At 37.9% G+C, this 25,408-nt stretch overlaps 1 protein-coding gene across 3 annotated transcripts in view; it reads right to left on the bottom strand.

The window, feature by feature from the left end:
• RORB (RAR related orphan receptor B) overlaps positions 1 to 25,408 on the bottom strand; it is a 372,186-nt gene that overhangs the window by 51,082 nt on the left and 295,696 nt on the right. For 2 of the 3 annotated variants that reach the window (XM_082401472.1, XM_082401471.1), the window contains one exon: positions 633 to 718. In XM_082401472.1, coding sequence (XP_082257598.1) covers positions 633 to 718 — 86 coding nt within the window. Of the gene's footprint in view, positions 1 to 632; positions 23,646 to 25,408 lie in introns of those variants that run through there. The other variant, XM_082401470.1, reaches the window with a different exon arrangement.

The following is a 25,408-nucleotide window of genomic DNA, read 5'->3' as shown; positions in this document are numbered from 1 at the left end:
AAAGAAACATGTTTTTGGCCACGTTCTCTCACTAACTAGATTAGTGACATTGGCCATATGACATAATCTTGTTTAGACCTCAGGATCTCATTGATGAAGTTGGGGCAGATGATTTTTAACTGATCAGAGATTATCTGCTCCACTTTTAACATTCCATGCTTCCAGTTTTCTTTTATTTTTCTGGAACATGAGAATAAAGGATGGTCACATGCATATTGCAACTGCTATCTCGACAGCTTTCTCAAGCAGATAAATAAATACAGGGCCATTAGCTTATAATCTTTATTTTAACGTTTCATATTGATATAAATGTGCTGGAGTTTACTGGACACAAAACTGTTAAAACAGCAAATCAGTATTTATATCTCTGTCAATGTGAATAATTGAAGCTTTTAAATATTAATCCAGTTTTAAGCACCAGCTGATGAGTTAGACAATGACAAAAATGTAAAAGGCCGAAGAACAGAAAATCAACCCACCCACCCACCAAGCAAGAATTCCTGAGTGTCAGCAGCAGGCACAAGAATCCTTTAGCAGGCCTTTCAAAAGGTGTCACCTCTTGCACTGTGAAGTACACAGATGCCTGAGGCAAACGCGGATGCTGTTGGCAGCACTGAGTTAAAGTCTCATACCTTGCAGCCTTCACACGTGATGACTCCGTAGTGGATCCCAGAGGATTTATCGCCACAAATTTTGCATGGTATCACTTCAATTTGTGCTGAAAGGGGAAAACAGACATTTTTGAGCTTACGGAATTGTTTTCTTTTCGCCCTCCTATCTCCCTTCCCACCTCTCCCCGCCATGGCTCAGTGTTTGAAGACACTAGGATGGGGGTGGGGCTGTGAGATCACCCACTTCTATTTGAACGGCCCCCGGCTGCTTCTTCTAAGTAAAAGGCATCCATTTACCATTGTTTGTTTTGTTTTCCTCAAACTAAAAAATATAACCAGGGACCAGAAGTTTTCTAAACTTTTGCTTTCGCTGTTTTCTCCTTTTTTTGAACTTGACCTTCATGTAGTGTGACTTAAAAATCCCTTGAACCTGTGGCTTTGGTTTTCTTATTTTGCACTTCAAATATTAAGTCACTGAGAATGATCACATTGCCTTATTTCAATATTATTTTACATAAGTAAATAAGGGAAACTGGAAGGGGTGGAGGTGACTTTATACATCAAGTGGTTGAATGATTACTTGTGAAAATGCCAATGATGAATCAGCTCAATATTTATTAAGCATCTATATATCCACTAAAATCATAAAGGTTGTTGACACAAGATAAGATATACTAATGACGCTAATAATTTAATCAATAAAACAAAATGAATACATGGAGATATCAGGGGAAAAAATGATAAAGCATATGGGTACTATTACTTCAATAGGAACTGAAATAATTTCATTGGAGATGAAGACATTTTGATTTTGAAGATTGTGTAGGAAGTACAAGGCAAAAGGCATTTCTGCAAGCAGAATGGAATGAAGGAGGCCCTGAATGACTGTGGCTTGTGATCACTGAGACAAGCAACTTGGTTCTAATGGAAACTTGGGCCATATGGTTGGATAGAGGGAATGATGTCAGATTATCAAGCTCTTGGGAGTTAGGCAGAGGAATTTTCACCTGACATCACTGGCCATAAGCAATCAAAGAAGTGAATGAAGAAATGATGAAAGTGATGGTTTGGGTACTTTAGAAAGGTGAGTTTGGCAGGTTAACCAGAAACAAATGGAAGACTAACTAAAAGGCTATTCCTAACCTGGGTGTTAGGAGCTGAAGGCGTGAATTACATCAGAGGCAGGATAAATGGAGAGGAAGAAGCAAATAGAAAGACAGCTCAATGGAAGAGGTGAGAAGATAAAAGAAAGAAAGGATACAGAGGTGGAAATTGATGAAGAATCAAAGGTGACTTCTAGCTTCCTAGCCTTGGGTGTAAGATTAAATAGTAGGTTTGACATACATGGTTGGTTGGTAAGGTAATTCCTTTGTGGAATATGGTGGGGCATGGGATTTCCATTTTGCATGTGTGCAATTTGGTGTCATGTCTTGTAGACACCCATGTATAGAACCTCTTGGAAAGATGATTTTAAGCCACCAGCTTTGAGGTTATGGATGAATCCATGATATAAACTTTATTTAGAATGTAGTAATTCCTACGTCACTGATAGTATTCTCAGTGTTGTTAAAATTATACACAGTAGGAAGATCTGCTATTCCTGCTCCCAATTTAAAATAATTATGCAAAATAAGCTTCAAAATGCTTTATACGTCAATCTGCCACTTGGATGCTTTTCTACAGTTTCTCACCCTTGAATATACAAAACAAATAAATGCAAGACATAACCCTCTTTTTCTTATTGTTTTCATTAAAAAATAATACTTAGCTTTAGGGGAGCACATTAAAATTTTTAAATTAAATATTTCGCAGTAAGTTCAAATCATCTTTATAAGCAAAAAATTCAGTTATGTCCCTATTTTTCATATGAGAAAACTGAGGATCCAGGTGGTTAATGACGCCCTTGAGGTGACTCGGGAAATGATGACGGGAAATTAGCTGATTTTCCTGAGATTTCACTCAGTAACCCTTTCTCTGCTTCTCACAAAGATAAAATACAAATACAATTTTGAATTCCTATATTATTCCAATAGCACCAGTTAAAGAGATAATGATAAAAATATCAGGAGAAGAGACAAATTCAACTAAAATACTTACTAGACTAAGTGTTTCTATTTGCTTCTGATTTTATATATGAACTAGGATTTGTTTTCAGAATTTTGGGATATGAAAAAAATGAGATTTGATGTCACTCTATTCTGTTCTGTCCCCCTGGATTCTAGTCCCTAATCTGTTAATGATTGGGCCCATGACCAAGAAAAAAAATCTCTGATCTTGTTTTCTGGTTTGTAAAGCTTAGCTGACAAACTTCATAGAGGTGTGAGGATTAAATGAGATATTTTATGTGGAAGTACCCTGCAAATAGTAAAGAGCTACAAAATGTCAATCTTCATTATCACCATCAAAAACATCGTTATTTCTGATGTTTTTGGACAAAAAATATGACAAGCTACATTATTATTCCTTTATTAAAAAAATCTAATCATTAAAAAACCCAAACAAATGACACTATAAGTTATCTGTACCAGGTTTTATCTTTTATCTTTTTTTTTTTTCCAGTGTAACCTTTCCAACTGTGGATTTTTTACAATGATTACAAAACTGACTAAAAATCCCAGGTATCCATTGTACAGTTGTTAGGTTTATATGATATTAAGTCAGAGGTGCTCTTTGCATAAATTACTCCCCAGGGAGTAACTTACATATGAGGAGAATCTGCTTCAATAAGTTCTTAATTATAAAATGATCTAAGTCTAAAGGAAATGAAAATAGAGGTAATTTGCCCCATGGGGTGTGAGAAGATGTTTTGGAAAGCCACAAAGGTTATCTTACACAACTTCGGAAATACAAATGGGATAAGGAATGATTCGATAGAGCATCTGCATATTTATACATATTTATAATTCTAGCTCAACATGTAATCCTGAAGAACCATAAACATTTTAACAGTATTTTTAAAGAGAAAGAAGTCACTTAAAAGTGTATATGTGTAAGCCTGTTGTGTGGTTATCAGTTTGGAAAATCTATGACCATTTTTACCTACTATGGCAGAATAGATCATCTGAGATTTATTATAGGTGAAGATAAATTTAAATAATTTAAAGTACGAATCCTTTTCCTTTTCTCTCATTTAAAATAAACTGCTTCTGAGCTACAGATTCACAGTTCACACTATGTATTTTATAAAGCACATCTTCAAGGCAGGGTATTTCAGACACTAATTACGACAACACATCACACTATTGCTCCAATGTTTGCCATTTCTAAATGTCTTGCCATTACACCAGTAATCGTTTCCTGTGCGATTGTCTTTCGGTGACTGCACATCTAGTGACAAGCTATTTATCGTGGTTTCAAACTGAACATCTAGGGAGGATTTGGTGGCTTGGACCTCACCAGCTGTGACAATGAAGGTGATAGAGGCTGAGGAGGGAGTTCAACTTCCATACTTTTGCTGGACTCATAGATTAATTCAACAATAGCCTCTGTGAGACAAATTTAGATGGGCTGCAATGCCCTGAGAGATGGCTTGAGATGTGCTCATCAGGTTTTCAATTTCTTATATTGTCCTTTCACTTACATTTTTCTATTGGTAAGCCTTTGTGGAGACTGTAGTTAATTTTTATTTACCAATTAAATTTTTTTGTTTATAAAAGCAATCATATATCGTTTCTTTGGAAATGATATTCTTATAGCATCAAAGAGTGTCAGGGAACATTTAAAATAATTTGATGTTTTACTTCATATTAGAATAATTCATGAAGTACAACTAACTTAATATCCCCTGATTTGGCAGGCAGGTCCTATTCAACGATTGCAGAGTAGCAATCCAAATTTGTCTCCCTCTTTGAAGATGGCAGTTCTCACCCTGGAGTACTCCTGAAGGCCTTTCCTTGCTGAGGGGCCCTTAACACAGCATCACACAAAGCCACCACGCTGTTCATTCTCCCTGCTTCTCAAAATATACATATCTTTAGTTCTACTCCTTCAGAAGCCCCAGCTGTGACACCAGGTATCAAGGTTAAATAAACTAATCCGGGCTAATGAGTTAACTAGAAAATGAATCACTTTGATTCATCAAAATACCTGAACTGTTAAGAGCATCCGTAAGGAATGGTAGTAATAATGGACCTTTTACGTACTTTCTGGTTGGAGGAAACATTTTTTACTGTGTGAGCTCCTATGGCTCTCCTTTCCTACCATTCCAACTCTTATACCTCAACCCGGCCATTTTTATATTCTGGCCATTTTAAATCCATTGAGGACAGAGTCCAGGTCATACTTCTTTTAAAATATTTTCTATGGAGCCTGAAAGAGAATTCTTATAACTCCTTAAAGCAATAGTCCTAATTTTTTTTTCTTTCAGTACAACCAAAAGATTTGACACTCCCTTTTATGAAAGAGGCTTTAAGTAATACTGATTTTCCATATTTGGGGTGAGAAGAAATCAAAATCTCAAGACTGGAGTGGAAAAAGGCCCCCTGGCGATTCTGATATGATAAAAGGCTCCCATTGAGAATTAAATGAATCAAATTATTAACAAGGAATTCTCCATAGCACGTAAGCCACCTGCAAAGGAAATAAGATCCTGGGATAAGGCCAGAATCTGAAAATACTAAGGAGTGACCAGTAGTTCTCTGTATATTTCCTGGCTTTTGTTTGGGGGCTATACTTGCAGCATCTTTTGTTTTCTTAAGGGAAATATGAAGCATCTACTCATAACCAGGATAACTCCCATTTCTGGACACTGGGTTTGCCTGTCAGTTCCTCCTTCCCAGAATTTTACAGTTATGCTAAAAGTGGGCAGTGCAGGAAGAACTCTTAATGTCTGAGTGAAGCACAATTTGCATATGTAAAAATTTCCAATACAGATGACTATTTTGGTTAAAAATCTTTTTGCAGATGGTCTCAGTAGCCCAAGTTGTATCTCCTACTTCGATTGTATCTCATGTATCATTTGTGGCAAATCCAAATTAAAATCCCTGTTTGTACTCTTTTCCTCTCTCATTGGCAGATTAAGTATCTACCTCTATTAGGTACAAAACTCTGTGATATCACAGAGCAACAGCCCCAAAAGATGAAGCAGGTATTCCTGAAATCTGGTTCCACTGTAACTTTGATTTATCAGAAAATAGCCCCAAGATTGGGGTGGGATGAAAGTGTGGAAAAATGAGACCCTCAGGAAAAAAGTAAAAGTCTTTGAGCCTTTGCCCTTATACCATGTTATGTGGTAATTTGAAAAGATTCCAGATATTGGATAAGGTTTGTGTTCTCGTTTATCTCATCAGGGCACACAGTATCTTAATCCCAGCGTCCTGCTTAAATACCAAATATAGTGCATGAAATTCAGTGCACTCTAATTCCTACTGGAATGCCCTCACATCTATCAGTATTTGGGGTCACTCTTTCTTCTCAAGCTCTTCTCTGTAGCATTCTGGGTGGTGGTCTGTGTGAGCTTTCTGTTCTATTCAGCTGATAGACAGTTTCTGAATGATCTAAAGATACCATTTATTTTTATATCACTATAATTCCCTACACTGTATATCATTGGAAGCTACAGTAAGAAAAAAATTACTATCATATGATAATGGCAAAAAATGATTTTTTCCAAAGGCATAAATTATAGGATTATCATGAAGGGAGTTGATTTACCTTTTGCATATTAGCATTTACCCCTAAAGAGTTGCTTGCTTACTCTGACTCCCCAGAAGAGTGAAACAACAGAGAATGAGAACAACAAAGACCAACAGAGAACAATGACAGAAATTAGTATTATCATTAATAGCATCATTGATAATAAGTTAAATATCCCCCTTGGAAGCAAAGCAAATCACTTTTATAAGTCGTCGTGGTTTTAAACTCATAATTTTTGAATTAATTCCCATTAAGTACATCTTGTCCTGTCAAAGTGTTAATTATAATGAGATAATGTGTGTGTAGGACCTGACATCATTCAGGTTGAAAGCAGTTAATGTCTCCCATGACCAATCACAGTGTGGTCTGTAGACCAGTTGCATCGGCAGGACCTGTGAGCATGTTAGAAATGCAGACTATCAAGACTTGCCCAAGCCAACTGCATCAGAATTTGCTTTGTAACAAGCTCCCAGGGCAGTATTCAAATTTGATAAGAAATGTTCTATGATGTCCAGGTAATTACAGTTTTAGCTACTATGAGAATTGATGGAATTTTTAATTTCACTGGCATTACGGGAAATTAAAAACTTTACAGGATTCTGGAAAAGCAGATTCTGCTATTGTCTTTCAGGCATTTCTCTTTTGTTCAAAAGGCAGTAAGATGATTGAAGGGTTAGTTACAAAAAATTCTGGTCATTAATTGCCAAGGCAGAAGAAAGAGTATTCCCAGAAAGAGAAGCCAGAGTATTCCCAGAAACGTCTTGTGTTACTGTAATGAACATCCAGTGTACCGGTTTCCTTTGCAGATTTAACGGTTGTCAGCTGTGCCTACATCTTCTTCCTGTTACAACACTGCATGGTAGCGTGTCCTCCCTCTTCTGTGGACTCCCTCTTGGGGTTCTGGATGCTAGCTCACTCTCTGGATCCTCAGTGTGAAAAAGCCTCTCTTGAGAAGATTAAAAAAACAGTTTTTCTATTTTAAAAATGGAATTGCACCAAGTTTACTTCTTTTGTTAAACGTAAGAAGGTCAAACAGTGTTTGAAACAGAAATGAACTCATTTCAGCTAGCCACGGTAATTCTGGAAATGGAACATTTGGAATGCCGCCCCATCTCACGGAAGCAGATTAGTTAACACAGAGTTCTACAGTCGTGATGGATACTCATCTCATTCCTCTCCCCTATCATGGTGCTGTCTTGAGACCTGCTACGCAAAGTGTGGTCCCTGCCCAGCAGCACTGGCATTGCTTGGGTGCTTGATAGAAATGTGGGCACTTAGGTCCTACCCTAGACCAACATAATCAGAATCTGCACTGTAAGAGAACCTCTGCGATGCATATGCAGAGTAAAATTTGAGAAGTTCTGGAAGAGAGAAAGGAAAGACCCTCTACAATTTAACTCTCAGGGTACCTGCCCTCAAGCTCCAACTCTCTGTGAAGAGAACTTTATATAAGAAAAAAAGACAGGCGTCCTCTCTGATAGCTAATTCTTCCAGTTATAAAAAGAAGAAAACAGCAGTCGTTGTGCTGCAGTGAAAAAACTTGTCTCTCTTTAGTTCCTCAGTTTGTTTCTGAACCCCTTTCTCTAGTCTCCATTTAGCTGAAAACTTCAATAGGAAATTCAAGTTTATGCAGCACCACCTTCACTGGAGGAGGGCAGGGATGGAGAAACTCCACGCACCAGGTCACACAGATGATTCAGAGTGACCAGGCAGAGTTAATTCTCTGGAGAAAAATTCAAAAGAGCAAAAAAGCCTCTTTTCAGAAGGTGAAAAAATACAGCTTTTCTATGTTAAAAATCTAATTGCATTAAGAGAATGAAGAGACAAGTCACAGACTGAGAGAAAATATTGTAAAACACGTATCTGATAAAGGACTTGTATGCAAAATATTCAAAGAGCTCTTAAACTTCAAAAACTGGGCAAAAGATCAAAACTGACACCTCACCAAAGAAGATATACGGACAGCAAATAAGCATATGAAAAGATGCTCAATGTCATATTATATTAGGGAATCACAAATTAAAACAACACACTTGTTAGAATGACTGGAATCTAAAAAAAACTGACAATACCAAATGCTGGCGAGGATGCAGAACAAAGGGAATTCGTTGCTGGTGGGAATGCAAAATAGTACAGCCCCTTTGGAAGACAGTTTAGCAGTTTCTTACACAGCCACATGGTGTTACCATATGACTCGGCAATTGTGCTGCTACGTATTTACCAAGTGAGTTGAAAACTTATGTCTACACAAAAACCTGCAAATGGATGTTTATGCCAAGTTTATTCATAATCACCCCAAACTGGAAACAAACAAGACATCCTTCAATAAGTGAGTGGATAAACCCACTATGGCACATCCAGACAATGGGATATTATTCAGTGCTGAAAAGAAATGGGCTATCAAGCCATGACAAGATATGGAGGAACCTTATATGTATGTTGCTAAGTGAAAGAAGACAGTCTGAACAGTCTACATACGGTACGATTCCAATTACATCACAGTCTGGAAACGGCAAAACTCTGGAGTCAGTAAAAAAAAAAAAAAAACAGTGGTCGTCCCAGGTTTGGGGGATAAATAGGTGAAACACAGAGAATTGTTAGGGTAGTGAAACTGTGCCGTACGATACTGTAATGATGGATACATGTCTATGCATTTGTCGAAACTCATAGAAATCCACAGAGCAGTACCACACAAAGAGTGAGCCTTAATGTAAACTACGGACTATAGTAAATAATAATGTGTCAGTATTGGTTCACTAATTAATTGGTTCATTAATATATCACACTAATGCAAGCTATTAATAATAGAGGAAATTGTATGTGAGAGGGTGGGTGGATATATGGAACTCTGCTCAATTATTCTGTAAATCTAACACTGTACTAAAAATTCTATTAACTATTAGAAATAATTGAATCACTCAAAGTGCTTCTTTTGATGGAGGTAGTGAAAATCCTCTGAGACAGCCCCAGCAAAGGAAATTGAGCAAACATTTGTTTGTTTTAGGCCACAGATATATGCAAAACCAAGTTTCTATCTCCAAAGTGAATAAAATGATTGTACAACCCCACACAGGTCTACATAACCTCGACACAGGGCAGACTGAGACAAATGCTAAAATAAACCTGGAAGAAGAAGTACATTGATTTCAACTAGGGAAAGCTGGCAAGCTTTGACGGATAAGGTGGCTTTTGAGCTGGGTCTTAGAAAGTAAACAGGCTAGTTAATGGGGTTAAATGAAAAATAAATAGTAGCAGAATTCTTTTAGAGTTATCAAACAATCATGCTTTTATCTGTAGTCACATATGTCATATTGAACCATATGAATTTGCCACCCTTTTGTGCAAGGAGATAGTCAACGTTGGCGATTTCATGTGGTTCAACCCAGTTTCACTGTTCACTGTGCTCTAAGATGTGGTTCCTATATTACATTCTTTTCAAGAATACTTGAAAAGGCCAATTAACAGGGACATGGTTGAGAAATATAAAAATAAAGCCACTAAATTATATATTTGAAGGTAAACAATTCAAAGGTTGAAACAGGAAGACTAATTAACACTCCCCCAACCCCCATACACACCGAGAAAACCCTAAGCAACTGAAGTGTGGGGTGGAAAGGACACAGTACTATTTCTCACTCTTTCCATTGATAGACATGGTGGAGACCATTCCTGAAGTTCTCAGAACTTTTTCAGAGAACTTGAAAATAAGAAAAAAAAAAGTCTCTTCCTGCTTGGTGGCAAAGAAAGACCAAATCTCTTGAAGTGTGTTAAAAAAGAGACAAACCAAGACTACAGGGGCAAAGATGAGGACATAGTCTAAAATACAGTGATCAGAATCCAATTTCAATGCCTTCGTTCTTGAAAAGAGAAACCTTGTGAAATAAACGTGGCATCTCATCTTTGCATGAGATACTTGGGTGGATTCTTGTCCCCCATGAGGACGACGTCCATATAAGATCAGAATGTTGGCACCATATTAACATTTTTCTTCCTAATGTAATAAGAGCTTGATTTAACTGGCTCATAATGTCCTACAGTCTGCTTGGATGGTCAAAAACTGAACAGTATTATAATTTAACCCTCTTACATATTTACAAACACTTCTGTTTTTTTTTAAACATGCCCTTAGCCATGGATGCAGCAAATAATTACATAAACAAACTTTAGAATATAGGTAAGATATTTACACCAGTTTTGTGTGTGTCAGAGAGAGAGAGAGAGAGAGAATGAAATGGAAAAAGAACAATCACTACCATTAGCCCCAAAGACTTCCTTTGCCATCAGAGGGTTGATGTAGGGAAAAATTCATTTGAATGGGCACTCCAACATGACATGAGGGACCTTTCACTTATGGGAGAACACCTGGATACCAGCGATCATTCTATAAGAACTCAGATTTTAGGAACTCATTTTTTGGATTAACTGCAAGAGATTTGATTTTGTTTTTAACATAGACAATGCTACAATAGAAAAATATATAGTAAGTTTCTGCATTGAGAATTACATTTTTATATCATTTATGTTCTAGCAAACTTGCAACTCAGTCTCCATTGTTTCTGAATTGAATTTTGAAAAGAAATTATAGAATTGAAAAGACAATCTTAATTTTTATTTCATCTCTAGAGACAAGAACAAGTTCAGAGGTCACGTTTGGGTTTAGTTCATCCTTATATAGACAGCCTTTTTCAAAAAAGGAGATACTTAGAATTTAAACGAATGTATTCTCACCTGTATGCAGCACCAGAAATTATTTTAGGGGTAAAATGATAACTTGGGATGTCACTCCAGTAAGCCCTTTCTTATAATTTCACCCTATTCCAAACATCACAAAGACCCTATATCAAGGTAGGCAAAGCCTTAGCCACCCAACAAATATAGAATTATGAGTGCCTAGCTCCCTTGAAGACTAAAGTGCCTTTCTGCTGATACTGCACACTTTCCCTAAAGAGATTACCAGCATAATCCTAAATATTATAGGACCCAAGCTATCTTATTTTTGAGCTCATCAGATCCATCATGCTGCACGTAATCCCTAACAGCTTTATTCAGTGTTTACGTAAGCTGGTGAGGGAGTTCTGTGAACAACGATGACCAAGTACTAAGAACAGATACCCTGATTTTCAAATTTCATTTTCACAAGTTTCGTTTCAACTGTTTTTCTACAAGCAGCAAATTCATAATCATTGCTTGATAGTTTATAACAACATTTGCATGGAGATGTTTATGGCTGCTCCATTCGTTAGTTGTGTTTCTTATACATTAATTTCTACCAAAGGCATTTTGATGCTACCAGGTGGTCTAAATTGGTAGGAAAAAGTGGAGTTTTTTTGAGTATTTTCTTTAGAGGCTTGAATTACTTCAAAGCAGCAGAAATATTTATTTTGGGGGAAATAATAGAGGAAAAAGACTGGTGAAAACCAGTTGCTAAGCACAGCACTAAAATTTCTACCGTAGTAACTTGAAAAAAAGCTGCAGCTTTAATCTGGAATATTCCTTTTAATTCCACTAAAATTTAAGAGGAAAGTAAAATATCTGGTTCTCTTTAAAATGTAAAGGCACATTTGTTCATACAGTTCATTTAAAAAATGAGGTGTGTGTGTGTGTGTGTGTGTGTGTGTGTGTATGCGCGCACACACGTATAAGCTCCTAAAATTAAACTGTGTTCTATGTAATTTTACAATAGAAGACAAATTCATGTTTTGTTTTGTTTTTTTAACACCAAATCAAGGGAGAAAGGAACATTTAAGTTTACCTGTCAGCCTCTGCTAATTGTAATTCAGACCCAAAGAGGATTAAGTACATAGACATTAATACGTCCAGTGTTATTAATTTCTAAACAACAATAGCAACAATATCCTAAGTAAATCTGTCAGTAGGAAGGATAAATAGTTGTTTAAAGATTCCATTGATGTCAGAACTGCAATCTGCTAGTAATGGCTTATTTCATGAATAAAGTCTTTAAATATGTATATTTTGGAATCAGTGAATAATTGCCTTGAAACAATATCTATTCTTTTCTAAAAATACAGGCACTAGGGAGCTCTAGCATTGTGGAAAAATGTACTTCCGAGTTAATATAACATTTTAGGAGTTTTAATTTGCTTAGTAACTTTTTTTGAACAATTGTTAGGCTTATATGATTTGAAACGAACAATTATATCAATTTACATGTTAATATTTCCAACTGTTGTTCTAGTACTAACAAAAAAAATGGCAACAAATCATGCATCATATTGCTCTGAAATATTTTTAAAGTGAATGCTCAAAAATCTCTCTATGTTATGAGATAATGTGTGTTTAGGGAACTATATACTACTTTACTTACAAAAAATTTAGAAGAAAAACTCAAACATAATTCATCTGTTAATAATCATTCAACCAAATAGAATTTTTTTTGAAAACAGACTTCTTACATATGGGAAAGTGCCTGCCATAATATATTGATAAACCAATTTTTTAAAAAAAATTAGAAAAGTAAAATGATCTTAACAATAGTAATGGCAATGGCTAAAATCAAAGCGACAAAATTGTGACATGGACGTTCACACCGTTAACCTCATGTTAGTGTAATGGGCAGATGACCACATGAATTCAGTCTCAAAACTTATGTTTGGTAATTTGCTCTAGGATATAATAATATTTATATATAAATATGTTCTCCAGTGTAAAATAAAGGCTGAGTGACTTATTTATTATATACATGCTCAAGTCAGAAAATAATTTATTGTTCCCGCACTTAGCCATCACTTTATTTTGCCGAGAGCTTATAAACATGTACTGTCTTGCCTGAAGGATAGTTCGTATAGCTAAGTGTCAGAAGAAAGAAGAAAATACAAAACTCACCAGTGGCCTCAGCTTTGGTTTTGAGCTCATCCTCACACATTTTGACGTAGCAATTAAAAGTCTAATCGAAAAATATTGCACTTTTCATTAGAGGTCTAACGCGACTGTCCCTATGTTATCCTACAATGAGAATCCCAACAGACTGTATTAATGAGATTAAATGAAAGAGGAGTTAAAGGCATCACCTGTTCCGTTTCATTAAGTGAGGGTGAAGGGCTGCCCAGGCGAGGAAGGCAGGAGGGAGAACACTGGTTTTTCTTTTTGATACAAAGGAATGCAGCACTTGCTAGATCACAATCAGCAGTTTTAAAACGTCATTTTCTCCCACCAGAAGTGTATAGACACCTACAATTTCTGCACTTCGATTCTCCTTTGTTTTCATCCCTTTGGAAACAGATCCAATAGGCATATGCCACGTAACTGAAGTTATTTCTGATTATCAAAGTATAACATAAATTTCCGTCAGATTAATTTGCTCCAATTGTTTTGGATCCTCCAATTGTTTGGGAGGAAGAATGGCATAAAGGTATTCCATATTCCTGTTTTCCCAAATATCGGATTGTAGTTGTCTATGCCCATGAGTATTTTACAGGCAGAGAAAATATGCACACCTTACAGCAGAGGTGGCAACAAAGTCTGGGAACCAGTTTGGGGACTTCATTCTCCCAGCATGCCTCAGTACTCCCACTTGTAAAATAAGAACGATAAAGACACAGACAGAGTTTCTTTTTATTTTTTTAAATTTTATTTTTGGCTGTGCGTGGGCTTTCTCTAGTTGTGGCGAGCGGGGGCTACTCTTCATTGCGGTGCACGGGCTTCTCATTGCGGTGGCTTCTCTTGTTGTGGAGCACGGGCTCTAGGTGCACAGGCTTCAGTAGTTGCAGCATGCAGGTTCAGTAGTTGCGGCACGCGGGCCCTAGAGTGCGCAGGCTTCCATAGCTGTGGTGCACGGGCTCAGTAGTTGTGGCTTGCGGGCTCTAGAGCACAGGCTCAGTAGTTGTAGCACACGGGCTTAGTTGCTCCGTGGCATGTGGGATCTTCCCAGACCAGGGATCGAACCCGTGTCCCCTGCATTGGCAGGAGGATTCTTAACGACTGCGCCACCAGGGAATTCCCCAGACAATTTCTGATCTTCAAGCCTTGTCACGAGGAAGGATAAATATATGAGTTTGTAAAAACTGCTTTGACTTCCATAGAAAAGAGCATGATCTTTAGTTGAGAGCAATATGCTCACATGAGTGTCAGCTTTATGTAACTTTTGCTTAGAGTTACTAAATTGTTTCAGTGATGAATCTCAAACCTTTCTCTTCACCCCTCACCTCCCCCTACCACTTTCGACAGCTCTCATTTTTTTTCCCTAATCACTTGTCACAAATGGTTTCTTGATCTCCTTCCCTTCGGTTCCTCTCTTCATTTAAGTATCTCAGCTTTTTCCTGGCCCACACTGTATGAGAAGAAAGGCAAGGGGTGGAGAGGTGCTTAGAGGAGGCTGGGTAAACCCCTTAAATATTATTGTCAGTATAGTAGAGCTGAGCCCAGTGGTTCTCAGCTCTGGATGCCCACTGGAATGATCTGGAGAATTAAAAAATATCGAGGCCTAGGGATTTCTCTTACTTCCCGTTGATTTGTTTAGAGCAGGGCCAAGGCATGTGGAGTTTTTAAACATTGCCAACATGATTCCAATGGGCAGCTGGGACTGAAGACCCCTGAAATGTTTCTCAGAATCACCAGAGCCATAGATTCCTGCCCCCCACCAACTACTAAGTCAGAATCTTCTGAGGAGAGCTTGAGAAGCTAGAGTAATAAGCAGTCAGGTATTTGCTATAATTAGATAAATTTGGGGAAAACTCAAGGACAGAAGCTTGGAGTTTGAATTAGAACATCTGGTTTGGGATTCTTGGGTAAGTTACTAAACTTTTTCTGTGCCTCAGGTTACATATCTCTAACATAAGATCATAACATCTGCCCACTTGAGTTGTATGAGGAGGAAATGTGAAAGTCCTTAGCACCGTGTCTGGTACATATTGGAAATTCAGCAAATATACTTGAAAATGAATCTTCTTGCCTTTGCTTACCTCCGAGACATGCATTTTGGCTGTTGACTCTGGTTATTATTTGTTCATTCAGCCAATACATATTAATTAATTAATAATTAATATTATTTGTACTAGACACTGGGAAACAAATAAGATGGAGTTCGCACTCCAGTGTGTATTCAAAATATATGGATTTAGGGTCTTCCCTGGCAGTCCAGTGGTTAAGACTCCACGCTCCCAGTGCAGCAGGCACGGGTTTGATCCCTGGTGGGAAACTAAGATCCCACATGCCACACGGTTCGGCCAAAAAAAGAAAGAGAAAGGAAACAACAACAACAACAAAACAATCTTGGATTTAATCCTATTTAAATTCTTCCATTATAATTGTCATTTTCTATATAATAGAAGGAATAATACTTTTAGAAGACCTGTTGGTAATGAGGATAGGTAAGAAAGCTATTTAAAACCATTTTTTTAAGTCAGAAAGTAAACAGACTTGGGGGATACCAAATGTTTCATGTGTTACCATTTGAATGGGGAGGGTGAATTGTTCTCTGTGAACTACTTAAAGGTTAGTAAATGCTACCTTGCGTGGATTGAAATTTATAGGCACCATTCATAGGATGCTGGAAGCCAAATCCTGGGTTAGAAACTTATGCCTCCTCATGCCTCCTGAGCCTTGAAAAAAAATCCAGCTCCTGCTCTGGCGAGCCAGGAAATTGGTACCAAAGAACGCTGAAACAGACTCAATGGCACCTTGATGCACAGAGCCTGCCCATGCCCCACAAACAAAGGGCAGGATTGGAGATAGAAGCATGTGCACGAGGGGGGAATCCAGCCTGAATAAGGGGCCTATGGTCAGGAAAGAAAGGAAGAAATGGTTGGAATTTACCTAGAGTTATAGTGTTATCACACCGCTCTCCTTATCAAAAACTTTCCAGCCCTCCAGGGTCCACAAGACAAACCCAATCTCCTCTTTGGTCTGGCTTTTTGCAGCCTGGGTCAGCCCTGTCTTCAGGTACTTACCCTGTGATCCAGGGCCAAATCCATCCATCGACCTTGAAAGTCTGCCCCAAATTCCTCACTTCTCTGCCTTTTCCATGACACTCCTCTCTCCTCCTTGACCCTGCTGAGGGCCTCTCTCTACTGTGCTCCAACTACCCACATCTGACCTATTCTTGAAGACCTAGCTCAACGCCCATCACCTCTGCAAAGCATCCCCTGCCCACTCCAACCATAGTGATTACCCTAGGCTCCAATGTCTCTGCCACTCATTTGGTCCTGGTGTTCTTCATTAATCCTGTTTATATGTTCACCTTTCACCTTGACTGTAAGCTCCTTAGGGATAAAACCCTCTCTTTGTGTTTCTCTCAACGTCTCGTAGAGATTCAATAAAATGTATGGAGTCTGTTAGTGGGTGAGTGTATTCCTGCTGATTGACTGTGGCACTGGGGGACCATATGTAATTCTCACCGCCTACTCCCACCATTTCCTTTAACTCATGTTTCACTTTGATAGCTCATCGTTGGGGCATGTTCACTTATTTGCTTGCTGCTACTTAGCGGAGATGAGAGCAGGTTAAGAAAAAAATCTCTTACCTCTTTTTGCCCTTTATTTCATCATAATTGGTTCTTAGTGTAGGAACAAGGAGGTTGGACCAAAAAACTTCTCTTGATTTCCTGTTCTCCTCTAATCTACTACCTTTCCCTTCATCCCCCATGTCAGGCATTTAATTGACACTTTGGAGTTTTCTCCCATTGGTTTAGGTCCCTTCTTTGTCCTGTTTGGATTTCTTTTTCTCTGGTTAGGAGTATTATCCCTGGAGGCAAGAGGGTGTTGATCTCTCCCCCTGGATGGCTCTCCCTTCACCCCACTCCACTGTAGGCAGCAACTATTATACACTTGTCATGCCAATGTGGTACTTAGACTGTCCCTGGTATTACAAGACATTAAGCTAGTGGGACAGAAAACTACTTTAAAAAAAAAATCTCCTAAGATTCAGGGGAAAAATGAGAGGTGAAGCTTCTTAAACAAAAGATGTGTCATAAAAGAGAGAGAGCTTGATTTTATACAAAACCGTCCCTCTTTAGCACTGGGGTTCTCAAATTATAGTTCCCCAGAACCGCAGCATCAGCAGAATCACCTGGGAGCTTGTTAGAAATGCAAATTCTCAGACCCCACCCAAGACGTATTGACTCAGAACCTCTGATGTGGGTGTGTGGGAGTGGGGTCCAGCCATCTGTGTCCTCACGGCCCTACAGGTGGCTCTGATCACGCTCGTGTTTCAGAGTCACTGGTTTACAGCGTGGGTTTTCCAATCAGGAGGAGCTAGAGTTAACTGGCAGCTCTGTCACATACTGGTGGTGTGCTCTGGATAAGTTATTTAATCTTCTGATGCCTCAGTTTCATCATTTGTAAAAATGGCCATAAGAACATCTACCTGATAGAAGTATTGAAGAATTTAAAGTATGGTAATTCCTGTATTCAGCTCTGTCCTAGGCACAAAATAAGCACTCAGTGACTGTGAGCCATTACTGTATTACTTTAGTGGAGACTAGAAAGTGTTCCATACTTTAAAAATCTGTGCTATTTTTCTTTATACGTTTCTCAAAACAACTTGGCTGCATGTTAAAAATCATTTGAGGAACTTTAAAAAAAAATCTGATTCCCAGGAGATTTACTGCAGACCAATTTAGTAGGAAATTTTGGATGTGAGACGAGACATTTTTATTTTACAGAAGACGCCAAGATAATTTTGATGTAATTTAGATAACATAATGCTGTTATATATTAAAATCAACATTGCCATGAAAAAGTGATGTAAGATTAAATACAGGTAAGAATTAATCATCAGTAATGTCAGATGTCATATTCATTATTTCCATGATTCTGCCCCAATTCAATGGCAGAAAAGTACAGAGAAATGCTGAAGGTAGGTCCTACAGCAGGGTTCCCAACCTTGCCATTACTGACATTTGGGGCTGGATAATTCCTTTTTCTGGGAGCCATTCTGTGCACTGTAAACATCCTTGGCCTCTATCCACTAGAAGCCAGTATCACCCTATAGCTGTGACAACCAAAAAGGTTTCCAAATATTGCCAAATATCTCCTGGGGACAAAATAGCCCCCAGTTGACAACTGTAGTTGTTTTAGAGTTTCAGTGTCTGGATACAAATCTAGGCTTTACTATTTAACAGCTATCTGATTAGAGCAAGGTATTTAACCCCTCTGAGTCTCGGTTTACACTCCTGTGAAATGGAGGTAATAATAGTATCCACCTCGTGAGTTCTGTTATGCCGTTTGAAAAATAAAAGAGAAAATGCATAGAAAGCACTGAGAACAGTATCTGAAGCACGGTAAATGCTATGGACTGAATGTTCGTGTCTTCCCAAATTCATATGTTGAGATCCTATCTCTCAATATGATGGTATTAAGAGGTGGGGCCTTTGGGGGTGATTAAGTTAAGAGGATGGAGCCCTCATCAGTGGGATTAGTTCCATTATAAAAAATTCCCAGAGAGCTCTTTCACTCTCTTTTCACCATGTGAGGATACTATGGGAAGTTGGCAGTCTGGAACATGGAAGAGGGAACCCAATCTGATCTTAGACTTCCAGCTTCTAGAACTTTTAGAGAAACAAATTTCTGTTGTTTATCAACCACCTGGTCAATCAGTCTATGGTACTTCGTTACAGCAGCCTGAACAGAGTAAGACAATACATATTCAGTAAGTATCAGCTATCATGTATGTATATATAGTCTTATCTTGATTCCAAACCACTCGGAAAACTCTCCTACTAAAGTCTTTGCATAGAATTTGTGTATCCATTCATCAGTATATCCTCTGAGTAATGAATCAGAATGACTAAATACTCATATACATCTTAGGGTCTACAGTGGGTGTAGAGGCAGAGGAGCAGCATGTGTTGGAATCATCAGAACAGGGTTCTACTTCCACCCTTTTCTAGCGATGCACTTTTAGGGAGTGGCTTAATCTCTCAGCACCACTGCTTCCTCATTTATAAAGCAGGGAAAATAATTACTATTTCATGTATTTGTTGTAAAAATTATATTAGATAACATATGGGAGAGCATATAAGCCAGTATCTTGGTATACAGAAGGCACTTAATAAGCATTTAATTCCCTTAAGATCATAGCTGGTGAGAGCATAGTAGGAAGCAAGGTGGAATCCCTATCTTCATGGCTGTGGACTTTGAATGGCATCATTTCATTTAAATTGATGAGCAGTGAAAAGGGTTTCTCCAGTCATGTTAACATTTTGTTCTGTAAAAATTGCATTTGCTTCAGGTTTCTGAGGGGTACTTAGTAGAATTAAATATATATTTTAATTTTTAATTTTTTTTTTTTTTTGGCCTTGCTGTGGCATGCAGGATCTTCGTTCCCCAAACAGGGATCGAACCCGCACCCCCTGCAGTTGAAGCGCGGAGTCTTAACCACTGGACTGCCAGGAAAGTCCCTAAATATATATTTTCATTTAGTCAAAACTATACATTCTTCAGAAGGCTGAATGAATTAATCTACTGATGGTTTTGTAAATGCATCATTTATGCTATTGCTCAACAGCAAAACTGTAAACATCCTTGGCCTCTATCCATTAGATGCCACCATCACCCCCTAATTGTGACAACCAAAAAGGTTTCCAGATATTGTCAAATGTCCCCTGGGGGATACTTATCTTGTATAATCCATTTAAGAAACTTTAGCCATTTAATTTTGGTGCAGTATAGAGTAGTGATTAGTGCCTTAATCAGTAGCTAAATTATTCTGGTAACTGAGCTTGCAAACATTTTAACTTTGGTTCAAACCCATGTTATAAAAACCATTTACATTTCCAAGCACTTTCTCCTCAGTGCTCTTACTTATTTTCCATTCAAGGGAAGGTTATATAGACAATATAACCTTGAGACTAGCAATACTTTTATTGGATGACATTAGTAATAGAACCCCAAATTCAAATGGCAGAAATCCTGAGCCCTGGTTGCTCATTTACTAATACATTCCTAAGCTTCCTTCCAACACATCAGGTTTTAAACGTTAAGAAAATTAACAACAAAAACTTCCCAGTATCAAGTAAAATTAGATTCCTTTCATTACATGAGTTATCATATTGATAAAATATGTAAGGTAGATTTTGGGGAACAAGTAATTATATTCATTAAAAATGTGGAATATTTTTCAAAAGACTTTATATTTTTAAAGTAGTTTTAAGTTTACAACAAAATTGAGAGGAAGCTAGGAATTTTCCATATACATCCTGCTCACACACATGTGTAGCCTCTCCCATTATCAACACCACTCACCAGAATGGTACATTTTTTTTTCTTTTTTAACAAGGATGAACCTACATTGACACACCACAATCACCCAAAGTCCATAGTTTACGTTAGGGTTCACTCTTGGTGTCGTATTTTCTATAGGTTTGCACAAATGCGTAATGACAGGTACTTATCATTATAATCTCATACAGAATATTTTCACTGCCCTAAAATCCTCTGTGCTCTGTGTATTCATCTCCCACACTTCCACTTCTCTCAGCAACCACTAATCTTTTTATTGTCTCCATTATCTTGCCTTTAATATTTTTTACATTAAGCAAACAATATCTAATTCAATAGAAATCAAAGCTATTTAAGAGTTGAGATCTGAACATTAGGAAAGGCTGAAATCCAATTCCTTCTTGAATCTTGACGTTTGTTTATTCAGCAAATACATCTGTTGAGTGTACAAACTGTCCTAGTAACTTAGTTAAATACCTTCCTTTATGGAACTTCCAGTATGTAAGCTCACTACGCAGGAAGAGTAAGAGATTTCCCTGGTTCTCATTTAGCATCTGTTTGGTTACATTCAATGACAGGAGGTTCAGCACTTTGCAAGACAGCCAATTTCACTATTGCATTCTCCTCCTGATCAATCGATTATGATTTCCTCCATATCTGTGGTATGCCCACAAGCCTTGCTGAAATAAAAATAGGATGTCTGTGTTGTTCCATTGGAGTTATCAGTATATTAAACACTATCAAAAAGTGGTATGAGGTTAGTTTGTCACTGTTTATTATCTGATGTGCACAAGATGACTGCCAGTGACACAACCTTACCTCCCTGGTCCCATGACTCTAGTCTATAATTTGTTCTAAGGTCTTGCTGTTGAATGTCTATAGAGCATATATGTAAATATGCATATATACATTTATATACATACATATAGAGATGTATATGTGTAGTTATCTATCTAGTATAAATACTTGTCTATATATAATTTATATTTCTCTGCCTGCTTTTCAATGTGGGACATTTTACTTATTTCTAATCTTCTGGAAGCTTTCCAGTTCACCAGGAATCATCAAAGAAGAAACACATCTGTTATCTGCAATATATCATTCATCTGGAGACTTCCGCAATTACTTAAAGTGGCAAGCTTCACCTTGTACCCCCTATACAGTGGCGAACTTCAATTCTGTCTTAATGACTCTTGTTCTACCTTATGGTATGAAAGTATTTCTCCTGAGTGGTGGAAGCACCAGTCTTAAAAATATGCAAAGAAATCGATACCATAAGAATGTTTCCCAAGGTATCTTAACCTGGAAGTTGACTTCCAATAAGCTCCCTCATAAGCCTGTATATGATGAAGACTACTGTTATCTGGTGCCATGGGAGACAGCAGTAATTTCGCATGGTGCTGAATATGCAACACCACATGATGAACTTTGATTGTTTTAATCCAGGACACAAGGCTATAAGCTGCTGCACCTGAGACCCATTATCACTCTATACTCTTGCGTGAGCTTCACCCATGCTAGCTCAGAGTCTTCTAGCAAAACCGTTCCCACCACTCAAAAGTCTTGTCTTCCTCCATTGTGGTCATCAAGTAAAAAGAATAATTTCTTCCTTTTATAACCATCAGTGATTTTTAACCCTAAATCTCTAGGTTCTGTCATACATTGCTATGGCTTAGATTCTATTCTTCTTTTTTCTTTCTGTACACAGGCACCAACAATATATACCAATTTACATAAGAACCAGGCAATTCTGTCAGAAAGAATTCACATATAGTCATTAATGCTAATCCAACTCAGTTTTGCTCCAAAGTCAGCAAAAGAGTTGAGTTTCTCATCTTGTATCTTCTAAGGCACATCTTTACCAAGAGACGACTTAACTACCAGAGACAGTCAATTAACTTAAAAATGTGGACAGTCCAAAAATGGTAGCATTACCTCTGTGTGCAGTCCAAGTTTGCATTAGTAGAAAGAAATTTGTCCCTGACGTATCTTACAAGGCTGAACCGTGCACGGTTCTTTTCCCTCACTCACCCTGGGACATCTTAAGGCATCTTACAGCCAACCAAAATCATGAATATTTTACGGCACAGAGTGAGAAACAAATGAAGAATGTAAAACCACATAAACAGATCATGCTGCCAAACTAAATGTGGATTTAGCATCCTTGAAGAACAAAAATCTTTCATTTCTAACTCAATATTGAAAACAGGCGTTTACTCTGATCAAAAGTTAAAAGTAGAAAATCCAGAGAAGCAATCAAAGTAAACACAACAAGCCATTCATTGTTTTCATGTTTGGAATCTTCCAGCGTCCACAGAATTAAACAGTAACAACAGCTAGCACGGATTGAGAACCTCATATGTGCCAGGCACCGCGTTAAGAGCTTTCAATACATCATTTATTGATCACAACAACTCTGAGAGGTAGGTGTTAATATTCTCGAGTAACTGGTGAAGAAACTGAGGCACAGCTGGGATGAGGAATGGAACCTCGCCGTGGTGGTCTCAGTACGTGGTCCACAGATGAGCAGCCTCAGCGTCACCTCCGACTCCCCTGTCCTTGTTAGACAGTCAAATTCTCTGGCCCGCCTCAGATCTACTGAGGTGTGGTCCAGAGACTCTAAGAGTGAACGTTATAGCAATCTGTGTTTTAAGAAGCCCTCCAGTTGATTCTAATGACTGCTAAAGCCTGAGAACAAAGGCTTAGATCACCCAGTTAATAATGGTGGATCCACATCTGTTTTGGCATTTAAGCCTATCCTCTAAATGACATATACATTATGTAGGCTTGTTCACAAGGGTGAGTGATATTTAGGAGCACTTCAAGAAAGCCGTACTTTTTACTGATTATTAAGTTTTGCTTGTTTTGTCTATTTGAAGAAGTCCTGAAGGCCTATGTTTCCAGACCCGGTAGTTTCAGCACATGATCACTGCAAATCAAGATGAACTGCATATTACACAAGCCTTTCCCTCTCATTTCTAAGGAGCTGACTGACACTGGGTTATCTCCTTGCTAGGGGCAATCTGGTGCTCGCCATGGTGGACATACTGCCTATACTGTGGAAAACAGAGCATGCCACTGTTGTTGGGATTAAATTTCCTTAGAATGTTTTTTAGGGGTGAGACTTGGTCCACAGGAGGTCACTGACCAGTAGTACCGTAAGTTTTTGGTTCTAAAGCCTATCTACAATCCTCTTAATCCTCATGACATTTGATTACCTGTGATAAATCTGAATGAGAAAAAAATTGTCTGAGAAAAGAATTGTCACTTATTTTCTCTTTCTGCCTTTTCATCATGACATTAGGCTGGGTTGGCATTTCATCATTACTATATTTACTCAGTATCATTAGTACTTTTGCTGTGCTTCATGCTGACTGTTACTTCAGGAGTGAATGAAAGATTTAAACTCCAGTTTCCCTGAAGAAAGAAAAAAGGAACAAAGAGAAATACATGTTTATGATGATCTCTCCCTTTGCTTCCTAGGATTAAAGGGTTACTGTATAAAACTTGGAGGTTTACCCTATTTTGTCAGAACAAAGGGTAAAATACTGAATGTGGATACAATTTAGCGAATGTAGTAGCATCTGCCCTTCCATTTTATTTATATTTTGTTTTTTATCCTTAATACTTATTAGGTGTTCAAATTGCTGTCTTAAGCACTATTAAGTGGTAAATTGAAGTTATTTTCAAACTGCTTGAAAAGCATTATCAAAATATTGCCGCTATGGAGGTCAACAAAGCCCGAGGAATTTTCAGTAATAATTGTCATATCAAAGACTTAAAAGACTTCTTTTGTTACCCTATTTCAGCAATTTTTTTTCTTGGGCTGAGACAAAATCCCCAAGTAGAAATAATTGCTATTTTGCACCACCACACTTACTATTAGATAATAACTGGATGATCTGAAGGAATCAACATTGAATTATTGTCGTATGGTTGAAAATTAAGAATGTATCCCATGGGCTAAAGAAGTTTTCAGATGAGTATGGTATGAATGCTGCGGGAATATTTCAATAAATAAAGGACAGGGGCTTCCCTGGTGGCGCAGTGGTTAAGAATCCACCTGCCAATGTAGGGGACACGGGTTCAAGCCCTAGTCCAGGAAGATCCCACATGCCGCGGAGCAACTAAGCCTGTGCGCCACAACTACTGAGCCTATGCTCTAGAGCCCGTGAGCCACAACTACTGAAGCCTGTGTGCCACAACTACTGAAGCCCACGCGCCTAGAGCCTGTGCTCCGCAACAAGAGAAGCCACCGCAATGAGAAGCCCGCACACTGCAACGAAGAGTAGCCCCCGCTCTCAGCAACTAGAGAAAACCTGCATGCAGCAGCGCAGACCCAATGCAGCCAAAAATTAAATAAATGAATAAATTTATATTAAAAATAAATAAATAAATAAATAAATAAATAAAGGACAATAATATATATCTTTGACTCTGTGACAGAAATGCTCAGAGACTGAATAACCCAATTTGTCTATGCCCTTGCAGCTAATGGGTCCAAGAATAGTTAATGCTCGGAATCTAAAAATTATCTTTTGTTTGCTAAAGGCAGTTGATGGGTGATGTGTTGGAGTAGCAGCTGCCTTGGGTAGGTTTCAGAAAGGTGCTTATTCTGATTTTCTGAAGAGAGACTAAATGACTTTGCTGAGAAGTTTATATTGCTTAGGGTATGAAAAAGACAGAATGATTAGGATACATTAAAACAGGAAAGGATTCAAATAATATTTACTCACAAAATGAATCAATGTGAAAATGAAAACAGAGCTAATCATCTGCATTGGATGTGTCCTGCCTTATTTGAGATTCTAGATCATAAGTTCAGAAAATAACAATAGGGCACTTTTTAAGAAAGGATCTTATGTAAATTATAGGAATATGAGAAAAACAAAATAACACTTTGTTCTTAAGCTCCCATTCCATGCAAAGGAAAATAATACCAGCATGCTCTGCAGTTCGTGTGTAAACGAATAAACTTTGCAGTGGATT

The sequence above is a fragment of the Balaenoptera borealis genome (assembly GCF_965194805.1).
Source record: "Balaenoptera borealis genome assembly, chromosome: 8".
Taxonomy (NCBI): Eukaryota; Metazoa; Chordata; class Mammalia; order Artiodactyla; family Balaenopteridae; genus Balaenoptera; species Balaenoptera borealis.
The sequence above is the reverse complement of the archived record's forward strand: the minus strand, read 5'-3'. Positions and strand labels throughout refer to the sequence as shown.